Below are 25,256 nucleotides of genomic sequence, written 5' to 3' on the forward strand. Positions count from 1 at the left end.
GGGGAAAAGAGCCACTTGTTGCTCTGGAGCTAAAGATCAGTCCATCTGTCCTAACAAATAAGTTATACCGTGCCCAATCTTCCAAACATAATATTTTGAATATTTTTGAGCAAACAGTATCTAAATTGAGAATGCAATTCTACAAATACCCAGTTCCACCCTCCAAAAAAGAAATTCACTACAAAAAAAAAGTACATTTTTAAGATTAAACAGATAGTTCTCCCAAAAAATGAAAATTCAGTCAATATTCACTCACCCTCATGCTGATTGAAGGTTAGGTTTAGTTTTTTAGTCCACAAAACACTGCTGGAGTTTCACAGGAAAACAGTGTTGCAGAATCTCCCGAACAATGGAAGTGAATGGTGACCAGTTTTCAAACGGAAAAAACAGCCAAAAAATACCATAAAATGCCTCCATACTGCTCGTCTGGTGTAATCCAAGAGTCCTAAAGCTCTGAGATGCCAGGTGGACTTGAAAGACGTCACTTACTCCATGTTTTTAGCCTGAATCTTCACTGTAGATCTTTAGCTTGGAGCCACATTCATGTGCACATTGTCTGAACTGTGTGTGTGGTGTGACATGTGTGTGCACAATTGAACAGCATGTTGGGGCTTTAGGAGACTTGGATTACACCAGACAAAAAGTAAAGAGGCTTGTTTTTTTCCCATTTGAAAACTGGTCACAATTCAGTTCAGTTCCCCCTATATTCCCTATCCCTTGAAGATTTGGATTTGAGAATAATATACACGTTTTCTGTAATGGTTATACTGAAACAACAGGACATCTTTTTATTTCATGCTCTCATACACAGTTTTTCTGGAAGCAGTTCAGAGATGGGTTTGTAGGAAAACCACAACAATGCCTGATGATCAGTTTTTACTTATTTTAGCTTTTTTTTTATTGACCAGGCTAAATTTATTAAAAAATCCACCCATCTTCATTGGTTACCATAATGAAATTCAATTTTATGTCAAGTCCTTCAAATCGGTAAATTCCAAATGTGCCAAAAACCTCTGGAGAGCAACTGGAAATGAATTAATGTTTTATAAACTATTGCTCAGTCTATACTTATTCATCACTTTTTTTTAGATAGATAGATAGATAGATAGATAGATAGATAGATAGATAGATAGATAGATAGATTTAGTAAATACAATTTGTTGTTGCCATGTAACCAATATTAATTTGTTTTACAGGACTTTGCTGCTTTTACTTTGAAAGCAGAGTCACTGACAGCCTCCCAATCAGGTGAACTCTGTAACTTCACAGTCACAACTGAGAGAACCTCAAAGATGTTAAGAAGAGCCAAACCATTACAATTACAGAGTTCTGGGCCATTTGTCTTTGTCTACGACTGCATAAATAGGCTGGAAACTCACTTCTGAATATTTCAACATTGATTATAAATCATTTGCTATCCTATCAACTTAACAGACCACTAATTATATATTGCACCAGCTTGTCTGAGAAACTGACCACCATCTGTGTGGTCCCACTGTGAACCCACTGAACCTCGCTTTAACCTGCCTGCATTTCCAGGGCAGAGTTCACCCATCTCTGGGCCAGGTTGTGGTAACAGCATTCCAGATGCATGCAATGCATTTTGGAATTCATAGTTTTCACACATACTGTTGGTCACTGCAATATCAGGGGCTGGTTGAAAAGTTTAAAAAAATCCAAATGAATCCAAAGGATTTCTCAGGCTGTTTTGAGGATTGTTGTGGCCTAAAACGGCTGAATTCATGGTTGTAATGCATGTTGCACATAAAAATGTGCTCCGGGGAGAACAAAACCAAACTCTATTCTAAGTGTTCTGAGTGACCTTAACAAAAAAAGCTCAGGCATTCCACAAGGAAGCAAAATCTTTTTGGAGCTCAAACTGGTCATAACAATGACAAATGTTGTGTTCTTGTCAGTAACCATGACAAAATAAAAAGATATCAGTGCAAAAGAATGGTGACTACTAAAACAAAACATTCGGACATACATGGGGGACTATGAACTTGTGGGAAGCAACAGTGATCGGCCAAACTTGCAGAAAAGTCTGGACTAAATTGCAAGGTCGTAGAGCTGGGCAATATATCAATGTTATATTGTATCATGATATGAGACTAGATATCATGATAGATTTTGGATATCGTTATATTGTGATATGGCATAAGTCCTTTTCCTGGTTTTAAAGGCTGCATTACAGTAAAATGTTTCTACCCACTTCATCATTATACTTATGATTATTTATCTAAAAATCTAATTGGGTTAATATTTTGTCAAAGTACCAATAGTCATCCCTACAGTATTGTCACAATTTTATTTTGTTTATATCATAGATAATAGAAAAAAGTCATTTTATCACTTTAGCTGCTTCCGACCCTTGAAGTACACAACATGTCTTCAGTAACTACGTACATGATCAATAGTTATCAATACTGACCAATATGAAGCTTCACCATCATGACAGGTTTTTCTGCTATATCCTGCAGGCCTACAAGGTTGTGCAGAATTCACAGATATTGGTTGAATTTGTGTTAATTGTTGTGATCGCAACCATATGAAAAAACTGAATAACCAGAAAATGAGAGTGAGAAACAAGTTATTCTTCCTGCATATGGCACATATGACCACTTACTAATCATATTCTTTTTTTTTTTTTTTTCATTTTTCAGTACAGGAGGTTTTACTGATAATATTTTAAATATTTGTTATATACTGCCACTAAAATGACTTTCATAATAAAACACATTTGTCCACAAAATCTCGCCAGTCACCAAGTTCAGTATGGCACAGCTGCTGCAGAGATGATTTTTCAGTGGGATGTTTTAAAGTGTATGAGGCTCTATCGCTCAGGTTGCCAAAACATTTCTGCTCAGTTTCCATTTTCTGGTTCACTCAGCGCATTAAATGGGCCATGGAGCTGAGGATCCATCAGGGCTGATATTAGGTATTGTCAAAAAGACGAGTAGTCTCCTCTCAGAGCACATCCAACCCAAACATAAGGCCAGCCTCGCCATGAAAAGCCAGAGAAGTGTTTCAACGGTCCTCCTGACTACTGTAATAGTCTCTTGTCTGTGTGTCTGAGAGAGAGAGAGAGAGAGAGAGAGAGAGAGGGAGAGAGAGCATGCACAGTGACTGTGTTTATTTCCAGACATCAGTGTCAGCTGTGGTTTTGCACCATCATGACTACCTCACCTCTCTGGGGACACCCGATGATCCAGCTGGAAAAAACCCCTCTATTCTGGTGTAAATCACAGTACCTGACTACTGACCCTGTGCACTTTAGCTCCCAACATGTGTCACTGCAACACAAATTAATGGGAAGAACATATTATCCCACTCAACCCTCAATTTTTCCCTTTCATGTTTCTTTATAAATGAAATCTATATCCACAAATTAATATATTCTCCGGATGCACAATTTGATCACACATTTATTTGACACAATGAGCAGAATTTTACATATATTTGTTTCTTTTTTTTTTTGCCTTTTTACTTGTGTTTGGCTGCACAACAGGAGTTTGTATAGATGGAGTAACTGGTGGACCTGTCAGAGAAGGGGAGACCGGGGTCTATTGTAACAGGGGGTAGTTGTAACACACTCAATTTCCTCCAGTCAGACACAAGCTGGAGTGGTGACACTTATTCTGAACATGCTCAGTAGGATCCTGTTTCTGCCGTTGGAACAGGAGCAGCATCATTTCACCCTGGGAGAAGTTTAAAAAAAGATTTAAGTTATAAAAGTTATTTTTTGGATGTACAGTATTTTTCTTCTGCTGTCTAACTGCATACTTAAGCTTGCATCAATTTTATCTCTAGATTATTGATTAAACTATTCTATATATAGGTGAAGATTTTTATCATGGCTGCAAGTTCAACTGCAATTGCCCGATGTAAGTGCCTTGTTTGTCTATGTTGACATACTTTTCCATTAGAAAATGAATATATTTCATTAAATTTAAACGTAAAATTACTTTTAACTCCATCCAAATATTTAAAATAGTTACCACTCCAATAGTTGTCAAATCTTCTGCAAAAAATAGAAATAGACTTTTGCTTTAAGTGCATGCAATACCTGACATCTAAAAGAATTTTAATAATATAAGGAAAATCTTAAGTATCACTACAGGACTGATTACTTTGAGGTGTGCTTTTATTTAAGATACAGTGTTTTGCATTAGATTGAATATTACAGTCTTGTCCTTATTAGTGGAAAATACATCAACTGTATCACTAATGAATGTACATAAATGTTTCTTTTATCAAAAGATGACTGGTGCATTTAATGAACTGAACTGAAATTAAAAATGTATTTCTAGTTGTCTGAGTTATGAAAGAAAATGTAAAAAACAAACAAACACACAAACAAAAACAAAAAAAAACAAGGAAAAAATCGATCTCCCGCAGTCTCCCCCATGTAGGCTATGCATTTGAATAATTCAGCACGATTAGTTTTTAGAGTGAATATAGATGGTGGTAATAAACGCCATTCCCTCCACCTTCTCTCCGTCTTTCTCTGTATTGGTCTTGAGGTCATTGTCGACATCTACTGGTGACTCGGCGTCATTACAGAACGTCTTTGATTCCTGTCAGGCACTGTGCGGGCCACCCCACGTGACGGTATTTTGGTTGACGAAGGACCCAGAAACGGCGGCTCATCGTCGGCTTCCCGAAGTTGCAGGAAAATAGTTTGTATAAATGAAACGTTATCCATCTGAAATCAGAATCATCTTTACAAACACGCCGGTAAATATTTTATTGTACAAATCTACAGCTTGTCCGCATTAAAATGGACATTGTATGCATGGAAAGTGTGCGGGGTGTTTTGTAATTTAGCAAGAAAACAAAAGATAGCGTCATGCAAAAGTGGCGCTTTCAATGAATGAGCTCTCAGTTCGTTGAAAGCAAGTTTACAGGCTAACTGTAAGCACAGTTCTACAAACTGAAATTAGCAAGGCAAAAGATAGATAGTGTTGTGCTACGGTGGCCTTTAAGAACAATGTAGCTAAGTTAACAAAGAGAATGGGTATTTAGAACGACTATGCAGAAAGTTGGTCTAGTGTTTGCTAAGCTAATGTTAGCAGTGCTCGCCGATTAGCATGTAAACATTAGCATCACAAGTTCAGTCTGTGTCCAGCAAGCATTATAATCCTCTACTTACTCATAATGGCTAGATAGTAAGGAGTTTAGAGCTGCAACAATAAATCTTTAATTAAATTAATCAACGATTTTGTTGAGTGATTAACTGGTTTGAGTATTGTTTAACAAAAAGTCAAAATTCTCTGATGCTAGCTTGTTTAATATGAATATGTCTTGGTTTCTTTTCCACCTCTGTGACAGTAAGTTGAATATCTTTGGGTTGTGGGAAACTCTGCACAGTTTAGGAGGTCACCTTGGGGCTTGAGAAAATTTGATCAACATTAAACTATTACACAAGTTAGCTCATTTTACTATAGCGCCACCTCCTTAACAATAGAGCCCTGATCGGTTTGAATATCTGTTTGAAACAGTCCAGGGGGTGAACACTAGGGTGCAAAATTAGCACCAGTCAAATGCTGGTAATATGAAAGGGGCTGGTTGATTTCAGGCAGAAAATAACTTACTATTGAGTAGCTTGTGAATTTCAGCATTTATTAACTCTCAGGGACTGGTAGATGTTCATATTTCCCATTTTCAACTTCTTCAAAGACTGTCCACGTTCACAGCATTAACAGAAATATTGCTGTCCTCTCATCAGTCCCTCTATTTGCTCTCCATCTCTCAGTTTTGAGCTGGGCTAAGTGCTCCGTCTGCAGCCCCTGAACAACCTCGTGGGGAAACCACAGAAGAGGAGCCATGTTTCTGTACAACATCACCCTGCAGCGTGCCACAGGCATCACTCATGCCATCCATGGGAACTTCTCAGGTTAGATCACTGTCTGTCTGTTTTTCTCACTGCAAAGCTTTACTACAGTGAACTGTTGCACTGCATCGATCTCCAGTTTGTTTACATCAATTCCATGAGCTCACATGAAAACATGTTTCCTACATGATCTTGTCCTGTTACATTACTTTAATATAATAACATAACAAGGACTGACTGTAACCTGGAGCACTTTTTGAGATGTATTATTATTATTATTATTATGAACATCCAATTTAATTTAAGTTACAAAAATGAAACTGGTCAGATCCATTAAAAATCATCTGAAATTAGAATTGGCCAGAAGATAGCAATTGCCTCCTATTTTTGATATTTCTTAAATCAACTGGTTAAAATTTGTTTCAAATGAAATAATGCATGTCTTATTTTAGACATTTTATTTTAGACATACTGCATATTAACAATGCTAGGTACCCAGAACAGTTTTATTTCTGAAATGGGAGCAGATTTGGGAGAGAAATCCTGTCTAATGTGACTATGTTAATTCCTGGATTTGAACCATAATACACTTTCATACACATACACTTTCTGCATGCTGAAAAGAGCTGTTTGTGTCTTGGCAGGAACCAAGATGCAGGAGATTGTCGTTTCCAGGGGAAAGATCTTGGAATTATTGCGGCCTGATGCCAACACAGGAAAGGTGCACACTCTGCTCACAGTGGAAGTGTTCGGCATCGTGAGGTCCCTGATGGCCTTCAGACTCACTGGAGGAACCAAAGGTTTGTAGCCAAGGATGTGTGCACTGAGACAGTGACAGTTCACTGAGAAGTGTTCAGCACAATTTTGTGACCTCACAGATACAACTGAAAGCATAAAGCATTGTTCTCTCACTCCATGTTCTGCCTTTGTTTTGTATATTTACACATTTTTGTGTGTGTTTGTAGACTACATTGTTGTTGGAAGTGACAGTGGTCGTATTGTCATCCTGGAATATCATCCATCCAAAAACATGTTTGAGAAGATCCACCAGGAAACATTTGGGAAGAGCGGCTGTCGGCGAATCGTCCCCGGACAGTTCCTGGCTGTCGATCCAAAAGGCAGAGCTGTCATGATCGGTAAGAATTCACATCAAAGAGTCACTATGTTTGTATGAAGCAAGCAGATGAAGGAAGGGTACCTCTAAAACATACACAACTGTGTCAGTGTTCACTATTTTCTTGTAATTTTTTGTCTTTTTAATAACAAATGGTTTACTTATTTCACTTCACTACAGCATTGTAAATGAACACAAACATTTTAAATTGATACAGATTCAGACAACTTTATATATCCCACAAGGGCAGTTGCGTTTTGCTGCCTACCCTCTTCAAACATGAACATCAACATATCAGTGACAGCAAGTCAACGTGGTAGAAGGACAAGAGCAGCAGGTGACATAGACATTTTCACAGATTTTACAAGGACTGGCTCACGTGTCAGTTACTACTGTCAGAGCACGATCAGATTGGCTAAGGATTCTTCTGGCTTTCTGGACCACCTTTCTTTCAGAGGGAGATCAGATCATTTTGCTTCAGTGATCTTGGAGCAGACTTTAACAATTTGTGTAAAGATACATATAGTATTTGTAATACACATAAATATTAATTACTGGCATTACGATGTGCAGGGTCTGTTTTTTGCAAAGACATGAATTCATCAGAATGCATAGATTGAAATTACAAGCACGGGGTCCTCAAAAAAGTTTAAAGACAAATTGTGTGTTCTTTGTAACCCATGTTTATGTGCTTATATTGGTTCAAACAAAAAGGGGAGTAAATTTAAATATATTGAAGGCAGGATTTATCAAAAGACTGCAGCTAATAAATCGGCACCTGGATTTATAAGAATGATTGTGCATTTTTTAAGTGTTAGTAATATGATGTTACAATTTAAATTAAACCTGGGCAATTATCTGAAAAAACAGTCATGATGGTGAAGTTTCATATCAGTCGATATCAATAACTATTGATCATGTAGACTGTGACTGAAGATGTGTTGTGTACTCGAGGGGGTGGAAGCAGCTTAAGTGATAAAATGAGTTTTTTCTGTTATCACTGGATGGTATAAACAGAATAAAATATCACAATATTTTTTAGCAAATACCTCAGTACCAATATTGGGACAATACTGTAGGGATGACTATTGGTGCTTTGACAAAATATTAAACCAGTTAGATTTTATGTTCAAAAATCATAAGTATAATGATTAAGTGGGTAGAAACAAATAGTAGAACAGCAAGAACTCACTCTGGTGAGTTCAGAATATACAACATTGTACTTTAATGCAGCCTTTAAAACCAGACAACACTTATGCCATGTCACAATACAACAATATCCAAAATGTATCGTATCAGGATGCAGTATGATATTGATACATTGCCCAGCCCTAATTTAAATGTTGTAGTTTTAAAGGACAGTCATGTATAATCAAACTGTTTTTGAATACAATGAAACATTTTGGATGTCCTCTGTCCGTTCCCTGTCTAGGTGCTATAGAGAAACAGAAGCTGGTTTACATTCTAAACAGAGATGCAGCTGCAAGACTGACCATCTCCTCTCCACTGGAGGCCCACAAAGCAAACACACTGGTCTACCACGTGGTGGGAGTTGATGTCGGCTTTGAGAACCCCATGTTTGCCTGCCTCGAAATGGACTATGAGGTAAGGTCATGAAAGCTCAGGGGGACTTTAAGACAACACACTGGCTTGTATTGTAGATGTGATGAGTTTGTCATGTCTCTTCTCTGACTGTCACTGGAGAAAGATTTAACATCTCTGATCTGAAGTTCACCAGCACAGTAATGCACCTTAAAGAGCTGTGAGTGAGGAAGAACCTTAGACTGGAAAACAGAGCCCATCCTGCTTTTAGACTCCAGCTCTCACTCTGATCATCATCCTTTGAAAAAGAAACACATCCATCTACCACTGGAGAAAGATTTAACATGTCTAAAGTTTATATCAAGCACTTTGATATATATGCCATTTGTTTATAGCCCTCTCTACACAGTCTCTCAGATGTTTTTTTTTTTTAACTTGAGTATGTAAGAGTTTTTGTTGAAAAAAAAAAAGCATTGTGTCAGAGAATCACGTTCTCAGTTCTTTGGAAGAAAAATTCACACTAATTTTTTCAAATTCACAAACATAAAAATGATACACAATAGAGAAATAAGTTTCATTTTCTAGTGCCATTGGTAAAAAGTGTGGTTGAAAACACCTTTTATGTTGAATTAATTTTGTTGCCACCACCCCTATAGTGTGTCAGGCTGTACTGTGCCTAACAATGAACTCCTTTTTGAAAACCTCTGATCTTGTACGTTGTGCTTTTCAGGAAGCTGACAATGATCCAACAGGAGAAGCTGCTGCAAACACACAACAGACACTGACCTTTTACGAGCTGGACCTCGGCTTGAATCATGTGGTCCGCAAGTACAGTGAGGCTTTGGAAGAGCACGGAAATTTCCTCATCACCGGTAAGCATTTAGACACGTGCCACAATGGTTTTGATCATTTTAATAGACTCATAAACAACAACAACAACAACAACAGCAGCAGCCTCCTGCAGCTCAGCTGCTGCTTTAAAAATGGAATTGTGAAGAAATAACCTACTAAAAATCAGGTAATTCTAAAATGCTATATTTATTATATTATTTATAAAATCCCAGCGCACTATGACTGAGTAATTCTTCCACCTCTGCTGTTAATTCTGTCATCTAATGGTGTCATTTGGCTGTTTTATATTTTCTGTTCACTTTATCAGCCGTGAGTCAGAAATGGCTAAAACTAACGTTCTTGACTGTCTGTAACTTGGTTCACTTCTTTTTGATGAAAATGTATCCAGAAATATCTTTAAAAAATGCAACTTTCTAGGACTTGCTATCAGAGGAAGCTGTATACTAATGTGGCTGTAGGATGACACTCGCTTGTTAGAATACAAAGGATTCATCTTCAGAGTGTTGCAGATGTGATGAGTTTGTCATGTCTCTTCTCTGACTAACACTGGAGAAAGATTTAACATCTCTGATCTCAGCACAAGTTCACCAACACAATAGCACACCAGAGCCCATCCTGCTTTTGGACCTCAGCTGTTTTTACTCTGTTCATTATCATTTGAAAAAGAAACACATCCAGCACTAAATGTTCCTCTCTGCTTAGTCCCTGGTGGTTCAGATGGGCCCAGTGGAGTTCTGATCTGCTCCGAGAACTACATCACTTACAAGAATTTTGGAGACCAGCCTGACATTCGCTGTCCCATTCCACGACGCAGGGTGAGTCCTCAATACACAAATACTGAATTTTAAAAAAAGCATGATGCATGTTGCACACAGTCAGCTCTAACATACACTCCCTGTATTTGCATTCTGGGTATTTTTTACTACAAGCACCATAATGTGAGCCTCAGGATTTAAGCTATAATGTAATAAGCAGTAGTACTGTAAACCAGTATAGTATCATTTCAAAAGGGAGGATGTTTCTTTCTTTATTTTAAGTCTGTTACAATGCAAGTCATTACACCCACTCACTTTTTTATGTGTCTGTGGTGGTCAGTTTCCATCTCAGTATGCACATTTATTTTTATTCTGCTCCCTTCTCCTCGTCCGTCTCACCCTGCAGAACGACCTGGATGACCCAGAGCGTGGCATGATATTTGTCTGCTCAGCCACCCACAAGACCAAATCTATGTTCTTCTTCCTGGCCCAGACTGAGCAGGGAGACATCTTCAAGGTTACCCTGGAAACAGATGAAGAAATGGTGAGCAAAGATAAAAATCACTTCTATGGTGAAACAAATGATTTAGCCAAATCCATGTTTGCGAGGTCTCGCATGCTAGTAATACCACCCACCTCTAATGTGAAACAGAGAAAAACAAAACGAGTAAGGAGCTACAAGAAGTTATTGATGGATTCTCTGTGTGTTCTCTGTTTGAGCACAAAACTGTGTGTGTAAAAGAGCTCTGTGTTGTTCTTCAGGTCACAGAAATCCGCCTAAAATACTTTGATACAATCCCTGTGGCAACAGCCATGTGTGTCCTGAAGACTGGCTTCTTGTTTGTGGCTTCAGAGTTTGGAAACCAGTAAGTCATTTTGTTTGTATGGCCTTTTGACAGAATAAAACTTTTAACCTTTTTGTCCTTTTCTTTCTGGGCTTGAAAACCTTCAGATGATACACTCAACAAAAATATAAATACTTTTGTTTTTGCTCCCATTTTTAGTTAGTTGAGGTAAAAGATATATTTTATTTTTCTCTGCGCACACAAAAGGTTCATTTTGTCTCCCTCTCTGTACACTGCCTCTGATTGGCTGGACTCTTTGTTGGTTGGGTTAGGTCATGACTTTGCCCTCCTGGGAAAAAAGGTATCTGAGGCCCTGTGTGGAATAGTCTATTTTTTTTCCAGAATCAAACTGCACATTTTGAAGTGGCCTTTTATTGCAACCAGTTCAAGGCTCACCTGTGTCATAATCCAGCTGTTTAATCAGCATGTCTGTATGCACCACCTGTCAGGTGGACAGATTATCTTGGCATAACAGTGATTTTAATACGTTTTTTTACCTCAACTTATGAAAAATGGAAGCAAAAACAAAAGTGTCGTTTGTATTTTTGTTGAGTGTCAAAGCTGAGCGCAGTCTTTTTTATCTTTATTTCCTCTGCATTTTTTCAGTCTCATACCTCTTTTGCTCATGTGGTGCTTTCCTTCAGTTACCTTTACCAGATCGCTCACCTGGGTGATGATGACGAGGAGCCGGAGTTCTCCTCTGCGATGCCACTGGAAGAGGGAGACACCTTCTTCTTCCAGCCCCGCCCCCTCAAGAACCTTGTACTGGTGGATGAACAGGAGAACTTATCACCCATCATGTCCTGTCAGGTCAGTGTTTGTTTGTACTTGTGCCCGTACAGCTGGGCCTCCCAAATGTACCTTCTGAGGCAGCTGGACTCGCAAAATCACATGAAAATCCACCTTGTTAGGCAAACTTATGAAGTGCCCGTGGAAGTGACTTGTCTTGAACAAACAATGGTGCTACTGTGATAGCATCAGTTATATCAGAACTGGAGAGTATTTCTTCATTGAAAGAACAGAGAACAATACTGAAGACTTTTCTTTATGGAGAAGATGTTTTCACTCCTCTCTGTTTGGTAAGAGTTTAATCTGAATGGTAGACTTGCACCGATTAATCGGCAATACTCAGAATCGGGCCGGTTTTCACGTGACCGGCCCTGACCGGTGACCGGCCGGCCAGCGTCACAAATCTGATTCTGTGCCTGTCATTGTCACACATGTTCTGCATGATGGTCACGTCATGCACGCAGCAGACAAACTGACCATGATATCACCACAGTGCTGATAACAGCTACACACTCAGACACATGCTTGCTTGATGTCAGTGACAGATTCCAAGAATAGGATAGAGAAAAGACAGACAGTCTATAGCGAGACAGAGCAGCTGACAATGTCGCAGAACAGCTGTAAACTCTCTAGCTCTTCATGCTAATGTTAGGCGGCAGCAGACTGCTGTTCACAGAGGGACAGTTAAAATCTCACCTCCTGTTCTGTCTGAAGAATAAACAACCTGTGTTGATGCGTCTCCTCAAACATTTTCTCATCCAGTTTAACTTCTGCATCTGTTTTTCTCACTGCAAAGTTTTACTGCAGCAAACCATTGCACCACATCAGTCTCCGGTTTGTTTACATCTGCTTCCACAGGAGATCACGTGAAAACGCGTCCCACGAAATCCTCCAAGATTCCATGATCTTGTGAGATCACGTTCACCCAATTCATAATCTTAGTATAAAAAAATAATAAGGCCTGGCTGTAACCTGGAGGACTTTGGGGAAAATGTAAATAGTGTTTAATGAATATTTAATAGTCAGTGTTTTATTATGAACATCCAATTTAATTTTTACAAGAAAAGTTCCAAAAATATTTGAATGCTGCAACAATTAATCGATTAATTGATTATTAATTGATTATTTGGTTGATTCCTTACTTCTTTAAGACATTAAACTGAATATTTTTGGGTTGTGAGCAAAACAAGACAGTTGAAGACGTCATCTGATGCTTTGGGAAACACTTGTCAACATTTTCACCATTTTCAGACATTTTAAAACAAACAATTATTAATTGATTAATTGAGAACATTATCTAATGATTATTCAACTATGAAAATGATTGTTAGTTACAGCCCTATATTGGTGTAATAAAAAGTCTTGATTTAGATTTGAGCAGTGTTTTTCTGTGTTGACTTAAACTTCTCTCCCTGTTTCTGGCAGATTGCTGATTTGGCCAATGAAGATACACCACAGTTGTATGTCGCATGTGGACGAGGACCCCGGTCCACACTGAGGGTCCTTAGACACGGACTGGAGGTACATGCACACTCACCTAAGAACATGCACCTAGGCAAGGAGACACACACACACACACACACACACACACACACACTCTGCTGGCTGAAAAGTGATGAGTTTGTTCATGTCTCTTCTCTGAATAAAAGCTGAAGAGTCTGTAAATCACTCTGATCTCAGCACAAACACTCAATTTGCTGTTCATAGCACCACGTTTCATCACTCACTGCTTATAAACACAACGTCACACAGTCACCGGTTGGTAGATATTTCTGCTTCTGCATCTTTTTTTTACATGTTTGTGTTCAACACATGCACTCACACTATAAATGTGAGCCTGTCACAACAAAAACACTTCAGTCAGATTATCATCATCCTCCAGACAACACTGTCAATTGTTGTACACACACGTGATCTGCAATGCATGCAATCAGTTCATCTCTCAGTTGATTGATGTAAATGAAGACTGGAAATATGTTGTGTGGTACTTTAAGTCCTGAGTCGCTGGGCATTTGGGAGGATTACATGAATTGAAAATCTTAAAATCTGTCTGTGCATTTTATCAAGTGTTAGATGGGGCATTATGTAACAGCTTGTCTATTCCGAAGACATTTTTCAGTCATCCGGCACACGTGTATCTGACGCAACAGATAGACTCCTATTTTAATAAATCCAGATTATTAACGGCCACTACCCAGAGCATAGATTTCCACTTGAAGTCTGTTTTCTTCTGTTTTATGTGAAAGCACAGCGATTGTGAGTTGCACTGTGAGTGACCTACGCTCGACTCTGCCTGAATGTATCCATATATATTAGGGTTGGCGTGATGCCTTTAAAGTTTCCAACTGCTATTGTTAACCCATCAACCAACCAACAATAAATTTGCCCCCTTTCCCACCTCCTCCTGTCCTCTCAAGTCTCAGATGGGAGATTTATGCAAGTGGTGAATTCACTACGTTTTGTACACTGCATACGTTCATTACATAAACAAATGTACCACACTAATAAACAAAATAAACTCACAAATTATCAAGAAATTACATTTAAAAAATAAAAATACAACCGTTCACCTTCTGAATTCAAGCTTCTCCGTTTTACCAAAGTAAGACCAGCGTCACTGGCTTGGTAACTCATCGGAAGTTTAACTGCAGGCAAACACTTTAGAAAAATATGTAGAACTCACCAAAACTGTATTTGTTAGTCTGTCCACTCTCCCAACAATCACCAACTCTGGTTTGGTGGAATCAAATCCTTAATTCACTGCATGAAAAGAATGCAAAGAGTCTGACTCTGCAGGCTGTTTATCTCTCACTCCTCACCCAACTCAGGACACTCTGCTCTGACTGAGTGGATGTGTACAGAGTTGCAGACCAGTGCCTGTCACATTAGCAAAATAATATGACAAACATCGCCCAAAAAATCAGGCAAAAAATACAACTGGCGAGGGAATCAGTCCCCCCAGTCAACCAGTAGCCCAACACTGTCATAGTTAGCTTGAAGCAGATCTCACATCCCTGTTTTGATTCAAATTTGAGGTAGGATTGTAGGATTCTTGCTGACTTTTGAAAGTCTTATAAACATGATTTAATAACATCCTGGGATTAAGTCCGTACTCTGTTCCTATACAATATGTGATATTTCATATGCATTAAATCGTCTTTCCTTCATTATCTGTCTCTCATCAGGTATCAGAGATGGCTGTGTCCGAGCTGCCTGGTAACCCCAACGCTGTGTGGACAGTACGCAGACATGTGGAAGGTAAAAAGTTTCCTGTTATCCAACTTCTTGTAAAGCTAATGCCACCTTACAAGCAGTTAAAAACAGTCTGAGACTGAGATTTGTAGGATGATTGACATCCTGATTACATAAAAACCATTCAGCAGCGTTGTAGTACATGAATAAGTTAGATTTAGTTGTTGTTTTGTGTTTCTGTGTATCTACCAGTTAGTCAACACTGGATAATCTGTTTTCATTAAAGAGACAAAAATCTTTTTCTGTGAATAAAGTGACCTTTGGTCAGTCACTGGTTTTGCAGGGTCCCTTTCTTGAACAGCATCTTGCATGTGGATGTGTTTGGTTTTAGTCTAGCATTTGTTTAGCAGAGGGAAGTGAAGAATATGTCTTAAAATTAGTAGGTGGGTGTTCAGTGTTTGTGTGCTTTCTCTTCAGTTTAAAATACTTCATGCAACAGTGCATTTCCAAAGGTCAAATAGTTTTTACATTTTGTCACATTGTTCCACCACAGCTGACAGAGATCACTCTTTAGATCTGTGTTGTGTGTGAGTGTGCAGGAGAGAGAGAAGAAAAACAGCTTGTTTCAGAATGATGTTCATGACATTGTCCTCATTGTGTCTGTCTTCTTAGACAAGAACTTGAGTTGTTTTATCTTTGTTAAATGAGATAATTAGTTGGAAAAATGTAAATGCGGTTTATTGGTCTGCAAAAAATTTCTTCCAAAAGTCTTTGTGTTGCCAAAATAGGAGTTTTCATGTCAGGGGTGTTTTCATTTTCATGTCAGAATTATAATAAGATGAAGATGGAAAATGTTTTAAGATGCTTTTAAGTGTTTTTTATTTTTTATTTTTGTGTGTCAAGTAGAATGGCCTCATGTTTGTTAGCAGGAGACTCTACTTTGTCATGTGACGACTTTAAGGCTGCAACTAACATTTATTCTCATCACCAGTTAATCTGTTGATTATTTTCTGGAGGAATCAGTTGGTTGTTTGATCTAGAAAATGTCAGAAAATGTTGAAAAATTTTGATCCATGTTTCCCAAAGTCCAACATGATGTCCTTACATGTCTTCTTTGGCCCACAACTCAAAGATACTCAGTTTGCTGTCAGAGAGGAGTAAAGAAACCAGAAAATATTCAGAGAATTTTGACTTTTTTTTTCTTAAAATAAAAAAAACCCTCAAACCAATTTATTGATTCTAAAAAATAGTTGGAATCTTTTTAAACAATGAAATCACACACTGTATTACATTGTTTCCTGATCAGTGCTCCTTTGTATTTGTGTTTGTCCTTTTTTTCGTTAGATGAGTTTGACGCCTACATCATTGTGTCATTCGTGAACGCTACTCTGGTTCTGTCCATCGGAGAAACTGTAGAGGAAGTGACAGATTCTGGATTTCTGGGAACGACGCCTACTCTCTCCTGCTCACTGCTGGGTGAAGATGCCCTCGTGCAGGTGGGTGCAGTGAGCTTTAATCATCCTGATTCCTACTGAACAGCTGTGCCATGATCACATAAAGCAATTCAGATTCTTACATCCAAATCCCAGCATGGCCCAAATGATCTCTAAGATTTTTAAATGTTTCAGTGTGATGCTGCTTCCCTTGCTGCGTCTGTGACAGTTAGAGTTTACAGGATATGCTGTTGGAATTAGGAAATATTTCTTAGGAAATATAAAATAATATAAACAATTAAAACTTAGCTTCTTTCCATATTATCTCTCCTGTTCTCTCCACCCCTGCATCCACATACAGGTGTACCCTGATGGTATCCGCCACATCCGAGCAGACAAGCGTGTAAATGAGTGGAAGACTCCCGGCAAAAAAACCATCGTCCGCTGCGCTGTGAACCAGAGGCAGGTTGTTATCGCGCTCACTGGAGGGGAGCTGGTCTATTTTGAGATGGATCCGGTAAGAAAGTAGATGTTTTACTCGAAATCGAGGTTACTGTGTGTGACTTATGTTACACAATCAGCACTTCATATCTTCATGCTAGGTTCATATGAAGTGACAGATCTCCATGGAATGATTTTAGGGTATATCCAGTACAGCAGAGCTCACACCAAGATTTCAGAAAACTTTATTTTCATTTTGTAGCAACAGCTTTTGCAAAATTCCAAGTTTCATACATTGGTATTATTAGTTTAGTTTTTTCATGGTGAATGTATGATAATTAGCAAGTATCATAACTGAACTTTCTGAGAAAGTTATCCCAATTTATTGAAAATAACCCCAACATGGTAATAACCACCGACTTTTATGAAAACGTGAATTATGACATACTTACCATGAAATCTGGGGGTAATTTGTGGGTAAATTCAGAGACATTTCAAATATATTACTTGGTAATTACCACCTATTTACCATGAAATTATGGGACCTGGAAATTGAAGAGTTACATTTTTTTTTTTAGCTTTTTTTTTTACACTAATAAGCAGAATGGCAACATTTAGTGACAGACATGAATACACAAAACTCCAACCTCAGGTACGACTGCACAGCTTTGCAACAATCACACATTTTGAGCTTCACCTGATTTATATTTACTGCAGAGAAAGTGTAATATTTAAATAAAATTTAAAACAAAACGACCTTGTGTGCCATTATAAACAGTAGAAAGACCTGAGATGGCTAATACCCTGCATAGTAATAATGTTTTTCCTGTCGTCTTCTTTCTCTTCCTCTTTGCAGTCTGGCCAGCTGAATGAGTACACAGAGCGGAAGGAGATGTCTGCAGATGTGGTTTGTATGAGCCTGGCCAACGTTCCACCTGGTGAGCAGCGCTCCAGATTCCTGGCCGTGGGACTGGTCGACAACACTGTCCGAATCATCTCCCTGGACCCTTCGGTATGAACAGAAGCACCATCTTTGCTTCCAAATGTGGTTATAACGCTCCAGCATCTGGTTTAAAACTACCTTCATTGTTTTTATTACTGTGATTCTATGGTCCATAATGGGTCGCCTCCAGCCAAAACTAATTTGTTTTGGTTCTACTTTTTTATTTTGGTTCATAGAGTCTTGCTTCAGAATGAGACATTGTTGTGCTACTGCACATTTTATTAATCCATTCTAAAATGTGCTGACATAACAACATGAAATTTTCATCATGGTTATCGTGAACAAAATTATCACTGTCAATGGTTATGTTATTTTTAAAATGTGCTGAAAATGATGAAAAAAGTACTGATACACACACTAAAATCACTTCACCAGGGTTTATGTTGAAAACCACTAATGAAACTAGCAGCACTATGAACTGTGTTTGCATAAACATTAAAATAATATCAGCCACTGGCCAAAACTGTGCATTGATGGCACTTAGTGGCCCTGAGAAGTAAGTGCACTTTGTGTATATTGCAGATATGAAAAACAGAAACGATATGAAAGGACTGACATGAGGTCTTAAACATTTTTTGATGTGGATGCTTACGCAGCTTGTCTCTCAAGTGCTTGCAGCAAGAATATGAAAGAAAAATAAAATCTGTACATAAATAGGATCAAATAGAATAAAATAACTAGTGCAACATGAAACTATATTATCTTAGGTAAAAACTGTGGTAAAGTATATAGCAAAAATTAAGGTATTAATTCCTTCTTGTGTGAAGTTGATTGAATGATAAAATATATATATTGTCAAAAAACAAGATATAACTTTGTTAAACTGTGGCTGGAAGTCACATCCACCTGGTTCCATCAGTTAGTTGGGGGCATAAAACCTATATGCCTGTTAACTGTGATGGTGAGAAATACATGTGAAAATATTTACCAGTGTTCTGGTGGGCTCTGCTTAATTTCTTTGTGTAATTTGAGTTTGTATGACTTGCAAGGTGTTAATATTTTGAAGAAAAAGGGATGCAGCTTTTTACTGCATCTTCTTTGTGACTCCACCTTAATCAGGTTAATGTTGGAGCTTCTGGGAATAATCAATCTGTGAATATCGCCACTGATTCTCACTTAGTCAGGTGGAATCAGTCAGAGGTTCACTATTTATTGTTTGCTCCCAAAAGCAAGTAAATGGTTAGAAAGAAGGAGGAGGTTAAATCAAGAGCACTTGTTTTATCTAAATGTTTGTCTATAGACTTTGAGACTGTTTTGTATGTTGAAATGGTCTTAACCCTCTGAATCTCTGTCACGTTCAGGACTGCTTGCAGCCGTTGAGTATGCAGGCCCTTCCAGCCCAGCCAGAGAGTCTGTGTATTGTCGAGATGGGAGGGGTGGAGAAACAGGATGAACTTGGGGAAAAAGGAACCATCGGCTTCCTCTACCTCAACATTGGGCTTCAGGTATTCTTTCTCATTCACCAAACTCATTCCAAGTTTTGCTTTTAAATCTTGTGAAAAATGCCTACACAAGTCGTCATATAGGAAAGGTTAGCAGTGGCTCAGATTGATCTTGTGTTTAGCAGAAGATCCAGCAGGACAAGTTTGAATATCACATGTGTTTCATACTTGAATGAATGAATTTATAGTCAAGACTCATATAAGACAAGCACACATGGTCTCATCAGTGTAAAAGCACATCTGTCTTGTAGGAAGAATGTTACAGCTGGGTTTTGAAATTTTCAATAAGTCAGTATTCAAAGTCCTGTATTATTGTTCTAAGAATATCTGCAGCAACCTGTGATATTTAACCAGAAGTCTAGGTGGTTATACTCAGCCCACAGCAGAGGTCTTTTTATTAATATCATGCACTGATGTTAATTAATGGAAAAAGGTTATTGTCTGTTTACTTTTAACATGCTTGAGGGTTAAATTGATGTTTTTGTCTACTGTCCAATTTTACTTTTAAAAAGCTGTACAAACCCTGTAGTAATCTCTGTGTGTGTGTGTGTGTGTGTGTGTGTGTGTGTGTGTGTGTGTGTGTGTGTGTGTGTGTGTGTGATCCACTTTCTCAGAACGGAGTGCTGCTGAGGACGGTGCTGGACCCAGTGACAGGTGACCTGTCAGATACCAGGACACGCTACCTGGGCTCACGACCTGTCAAACTCTTCAGAGTCAGGATGCAGGGTCAGGAAGCGGTATGTGACTCAAACATTTACATATAATCAATTCACAGTAACTCCAACTTCAATACAAAATGATTCATTTGTTTGCGCTCACACAAGCCATTAGCCTGCTGATCAGACTAACTATTAGTAAAATTCTAAGCTCTAAGAACCTGTAGGGATTTGTAGTTTCTGTCATTTTAAAGACCAGAAAATCTTGAGATGGATCATAACTTGTCCGTGTGTCTTCTCACTGACAGGTGCTGGCCATGTCCAGTCGCTCCTGGCTCAGTTACTCATACCAGTCTCGCTTCCATCTGACCCCGCTGTCTTATGAGACTCTGGAGTACGCCTCCGGCTTTGCCTCCGAGCAGTGCCCTGAAGGCATCGTGGCCATTTCCACCAACACACTGAGGTATGGATACATATTACAGCAGTTTGACATGTTAGCAGATAACTTCGTCAGCCACATTTGTCAAGTTAATTTGACACTTCTGAAGTGTAAATGAGAGAAGTAGCTTTGCTGTATAGCCATGAGAAACAGTTTTATGTCTGTTATCTTTTAAGATAGACATCAGACATCAATAAACGTCAGTCTTACAATACCTCAGTGCTAATTCAAGTTCAGTTATCAAATTTTACCAAGAAATAAAAGTCTGACAACAGTGTTGTGAATTTTAAAGTGATTTTTCAGTGATTCTTTGGATTCTGCATCTCCGCAAAAAGAAAAAAAGAAAAATCAATATACATCAGGAGAAAGTATGTGGAGACTAGAGCTGCTGGATTATTATTGTTGATTATTCAGCTTCTTAAATGTGAATTTTCTCTGTCCGTAAACTGAATATCTTTAGGTTGTGGACAAAACGAGACATTTGAAGACGTCATCTTCAACCGATCAACATTTTCACCATTTTCTGACATTTTTAGCACAAACTACTAATGAATTAATCGAGAAAATAAACAACAGATTAAATGATGATGAGAACAATCATTAGTTGGAGCTCTAGTGGACACTACAAGAATTGTGTTTGGCGAGCTTGAACTAGCGAAAGATTGCCAGTAGTTAAGACAAAAGAAACAGGTTAAAGCTGCTGCTTTCTTTCTCTTTGTAATACAAAGTAAGTAAAAGAACAAATAAAAAGAAACTTCAGGTATATAATGAATGCATAACATTGCCTGATGTATCCATCTAGTGTTGTGGTTGTGATGTGTTCTTGGCTGGACCGACAGCACAACTCAGTGAAGCACAAATCCATCGGTAGAAAAAATGATTTTTGATTATGTCTCCCCCTCCTCCTCTTATTTTCTTTTCTGACTCTCTGTCTGACAGAATCTTGGCTTTGGAGAAATTAGGAGCCGTCTTCAACCAGGTGGCCTTTCCGCTTCAGTACACTCCCAGGAAATTTGTGATTCACCCGGAGACCAACAACCTCATTTTGATCGAGACTGACCACAATGCGTACACCGAGGCGACCAAAGCTCAGAGAAAGCAACAGATGGCTGAGGTATGAAGTGAAAATGTTGTACTCATCTTACTGGCGGAGCTAAAACCTGCTCCAGGTCCCTGCCAGTAATACATTTATTAGAGCAGTGAGATGGTCTGTTGGTTAGATGTCTCACTGTTTTTCCAGGTTAGGGTTAAAAACAGACTGAATCATTTGTAACTTAACATGCATCTTGGGTGATCTGGTCCCAAGTGGACAGCTCTGAGTACATCAGTTCACACTTGGCATTAGAATGTGTCTCCACATGTGTCTGGAGAGACCACCTGTGATTGAATGTCACGTTCCCACTCTATATGCAAATAAACTTGAATGTCATCCCTGTTTTCTAAGGCCAAATCTGTTTATGTTTTTAATTTGATAAATTTAATGTTGATCAGACACAAATGAGACAAGAAGATTAGGTTGAGAAAATGATGATGCAGCTGGGCCTCACTGATAACTATCCAAAAACAGCTTTATCACTGGGTCATATTTTATGGATAAAATATTTTCTAGTTTTGCCTGTCATGCTGCTTCAGCTGCTGTGCCTCAAATCGTAGATTTATTGAATTTCCTGCAGTGGTAGAAAGAGTCCTGAAAATCTACTCCACCTGGAAAAGGGCTGCAACTAATGATTTTCATTATCGACTATTTTGCTGAACACTTTCGCAGAACTGGAAAATCTCTGACATTTTTGCTTGAAAAAAGACTGAAATGATTTATCTGTCATTAATATTAGGGATGCACCACTTTTTTCAAACCAAGTACAAGTACTTACATTTGGGTACTTGCTGGTACCGAGTACCGATACAAGTACTTAATAATGCCATTAAAATTCTTACAAGAACTGAAAGAAGAAACATGTTTTATTTTCATTAGGTGGTCACTTTCTAAATGTAACAAATCATTGTTACTGTTTCCTGTGTAACCATATTTACTATACACATGACAATTTTAGGTTATTTGTTTATTAAGTTACTTTACTGATTTTCTGTTCCTTATTAAGCTGTGCAGTTTATTGTGTATATGATATATTTCAGTGTAATAATTTCACAACATTATTGTGGACTTGCAGAATTAAGTTTACTATTATAAATAGTGTTATGATAATTATTTTATTAGAATTTTCAGCATTTTACCTAGAATTTTAATGTAACATTTACATGTGTAGTATTTAAGTTTCTTCTTCATGTCCCACTTGTCTAAGAAGTAATTAGTTCCTCTTTGACCCTGCTGTGAACCTCAAAGAGTGAAGTTGCGTTTCTTGTGCTGTCAGGCCATTTTGGTGAAGAACAAGTACACAAAGAGAAGTTGTAGTAGCTTATTATGAAGAAAGGGGTGGCAGTGTTTTTTCTTCGTCTTCGGATTAATTTGCTGAGGCATCACCCGCCAGGACTGATTGGACAGCGGCTGGCTGCGGTCTACAACCGCACTCTGTGCATTTGTTTCAGTTTTACATGGACTTACATGGAATTTTACGGACAGTTTCCATAGCTGCTGTGGTCATTAGTGGATGTGGATGAAGTCTGCATCATGGCGGTTCTTTAGATGTTTACTTGTATCGAGTGTCTACTTTTCGTGACATGGTATCGGGTGTGGAGTGTCAGTGTAGTTTTATGAGTACATGAGGCCAGTATCGGACCAATACCCGATGCTGCTATCGTATCGGTGCATCCCTAATTAATATAGTTGGAAACTAATTGTCTTTAGATTTACAAATCAGTCAATTGACCAATCTTTGCAGCTTTACTTCAGATCTTGATTGAAATGGTATGCAACAGTCACAATCAAAATAGTTGTTGATTAATTTTCTGTTGGAGTAATAGTACAGCTCTAGTACACATATCAGCAGGGAAGAGTCCACTAATCACAGGACACCAGAGCATTTCACAGCATTCATGTTCTTCCAAATAAACTGGTGTGAATGAGGTGGAATCATGTGAGAAGTCAGATATATTATGTTGATAAAATAATCAAACATAAATTGACCATGTTAATAAACCCACAAGAGGCTCCTTGAGAGCCTCCATGAAGACATGAAACCACTCTCTGTCTTGCTGGCAGAGGGCTTTGGCTCAGTGTGTCCCTCTGAATGTGTCAGTCCCCTGGTAATGTGGAAAAGATGGATCATGTTGGTCAAACCGCTGACCCGCTTTGTTCTGTTTTTCCACTGTGTCTGCAGGAGATGGTGGAGGCCGCTGGTGAGGATGAAAGAGAACTGGCTGCTGAGATGGCTGCCGCCTTCCTCAACGAGAACCTCCCAGAGGCCATTTTCGGCGCTCCTAAAGCCGGAGCAGGACAGTGGGCCTCGCTGGTGCGTCTCGTCAACCCCATTCAGGGTTCAACACTGGACCAGGTGCAGCTGGAACAGAATGAAGCTGCATTCAGGTGAGCAGGTTCATTTCTTGGCACTGTAGTGGAAAAGTAGGTAATTGCATTCAGATGAGGAATGGCTCAACAGACAGATGGATAGTGAAAAGGGAAAGGCGTGAATCCATCCAAAAAATGTTTTACATCCACCATCAGTTTTACACAGCCACACTATGCTTGTTAGGCTAATAGCTAATTGTTATGAACAAACAAAAGCAAAACTCTCAAGCCTACCAATGTTAAAATTTTGAAAACTCCTGTAGACTTGAAGGGCCTCTACTCCCAAACAACATCAGCAGAGGGACGATGACAGAGGACAGGATGAATTAGTGACTGGCTGTTTTCTGTCTTCTACAATCTTCTTAACCTTCTTAACCACGTCCTTGGCCAACATCACTCACTTTCAGCGTTGGTAGCGGCCTGAATTTTAAAGTTAGAGTGAAGATACCAGTAGCAAATGAAACCAGAAGACCCAAGGAATCCGTCAGCAGGACAACACTCTAAAGTTAGGATTAATTTTGGCAAGTGAAAAAATGGCATATTGACTGTCAAAGGGGTCCCTTGATCTTTCACCTCAGGATATCGAAATAAAAAATGGGTTACCCAAGAGTTTCCATTTCACAAACTCACATTATGCTTCTCCTGTGCAGTTTGGGGCAAACACCATGCAGTGTTTTGCATTCAGTATTAAGCTTGGGTGGTATAAAGGTATTACAGTATACCAGAGTGTTAAGAAATCCTGACGGTATGATTTTCAGTACCATCCTAAACACAGAAGCTCCTCTTTCTATTAAAGTGATAGGGAGATGCTGTATTGTAGTGTGCAGTTCACACCAGCAGGGGTCAGTGTCTGTGCTGCAGAACAGCTGAGCTGACAAACATAGTTTTCATAAGAAGCAGCAGCACTTTGTCTGGGGATAAACCAACCAGGAAAAAACAGAAGAATGCCTCTGGTCTAGGAGTATTTTGGGGTTTTCCTGATGTTAAAGATAAAGCCACAAACACTGCAGACTGGTCAGAACATAGACTGTCTGAGTGGTTTAGCGCAGTGACTGTGTAACTAACTTTAACAAGCATGAGAGAGGGCAACTGGCAGATTCATTGCAGTTTATGATGGCAGTTTTCAGTTTGTCGGTGAATAAAAGCTGCAGATTCTCAAGACCAAAGCAGAGCTCCTGTGTGTGTTTCTCACCTGTGGGAACAGCATCTCCTGATGATCAGGGTTAGGGTTAGTCCGAGCTGGTTAAATTGTGCACTAAATCTGTTAAATAAATGGGATAAACCCCAAAACTGCTTTAGCAACTTAAGAGACATGATAGAGCATGTGATTGGCAATCATATACTTCCATCATAATGGTCTAAGCCCTTATATGCACTAAACTTTCAAAATGTCAGTAGGTGACTAGCAAAACTTGACATAGAGCGCTGGGCTGAATCTGATGAATCTTCCGGTTCCA

At 38.7% G+C, this 25,256-nt stretch overlaps 1 protein-coding gene across 1 annotated transcript in view; it reads left to right on the forward strand.

Annotated features, from left to right (window-relative positions):
- The first annotated feature begins 4,582 nt into the window (after nucleotides 1-4,582).
- sf3b3 (splicing factor 3b, subunit 3) overlaps nucleotides 4,583-25,256 on the forward strand; it is a 41,175-nt gene continuing 20,501 nt past the window's right edge. Inside the window, exons 1-20 of the mRNA XM_084733781.1 lie at nucleotides 4,583-4,737; nucleotides 5,756-5,896; nucleotides 6,478-6,633; nucleotides 6,799-6,969; nucleotides 8,380-8,552; nucleotides 9,220-9,361; nucleotides 10,044-10,156; nucleotides 10,503-10,640; nucleotides 10,859-10,962; nucleotides 11,586-11,751; nucleotides 13,156-13,251; nucleotides 14,916-14,988; nucleotides 16,267-16,418; nucleotides 16,717-16,872; nucleotides 17,653-17,808; nucleotides 19,101-19,244; nucleotides 19,856-19,978; nucleotides 20,206-20,360; nucleotides 21,276-21,450; nucleotides 23,612-23,817. Of these exons, the coding sequence (XP_084589907.1) occupies nucleotides 5,827-5,896; nucleotides 6,478-6,633; nucleotides 6,799-6,969; nucleotides 8,380-8,552; nucleotides 9,220-9,361; nucleotides 10,044-10,156; nucleotides 10,503-10,640; nucleotides 10,859-10,962; nucleotides 11,586-11,751; nucleotides 13,156-13,251; nucleotides 14,916-14,988; nucleotides 16,267-16,418; nucleotides 16,717-16,872; nucleotides 17,653-17,808; nucleotides 19,101-19,244; nucleotides 19,856-19,978; nucleotides 20,206-20,360; nucleotides 21,276-21,450; nucleotides 23,612-23,817 (2,669 nt within the window). The 5' untranslated portion in view covers nucleotides 4,583-4,737; nucleotides 5,756-5,826. The remainder of the gene's footprint in view (nucleotides 4,738-5,755; nucleotides 5,897-6,477; nucleotides 6,634-6,798; nucleotides 6,970-8,379; nucleotides 8,553-9,219; nucleotides 9,362-10,043; nucleotides 10,157-10,502; nucleotides 10,641-10,858; nucleotides 10,963-11,585; nucleotides 11,752-13,155; nucleotides 13,252-14,915; nucleotides 14,989-16,266; nucleotides 16,419-16,716; nucleotides 16,873-17,652; nucleotides 17,809-19,100; nucleotides 19,245-19,855; nucleotides 19,979-20,205; nucleotides 20,361-21,275; nucleotides 21,451-23,611; nucleotides 23,818-25,256) is intronic.

Source organism: Lutjanus erythropterus, chromosome 13, assembly GCF_056507025.1.
Source record: "Lutjanus erythropterus isolate fLutEry1 chromosome 13, fLutEry1.hap2, whole genome shotgun sequence".
NCBI classification, from domain to species: Eukaryota; Metazoa; Chordata; class Actinopteri; order Lutjaniformes; family Lutjanidae; genus Lutjanus; species Lutjanus erythropterus.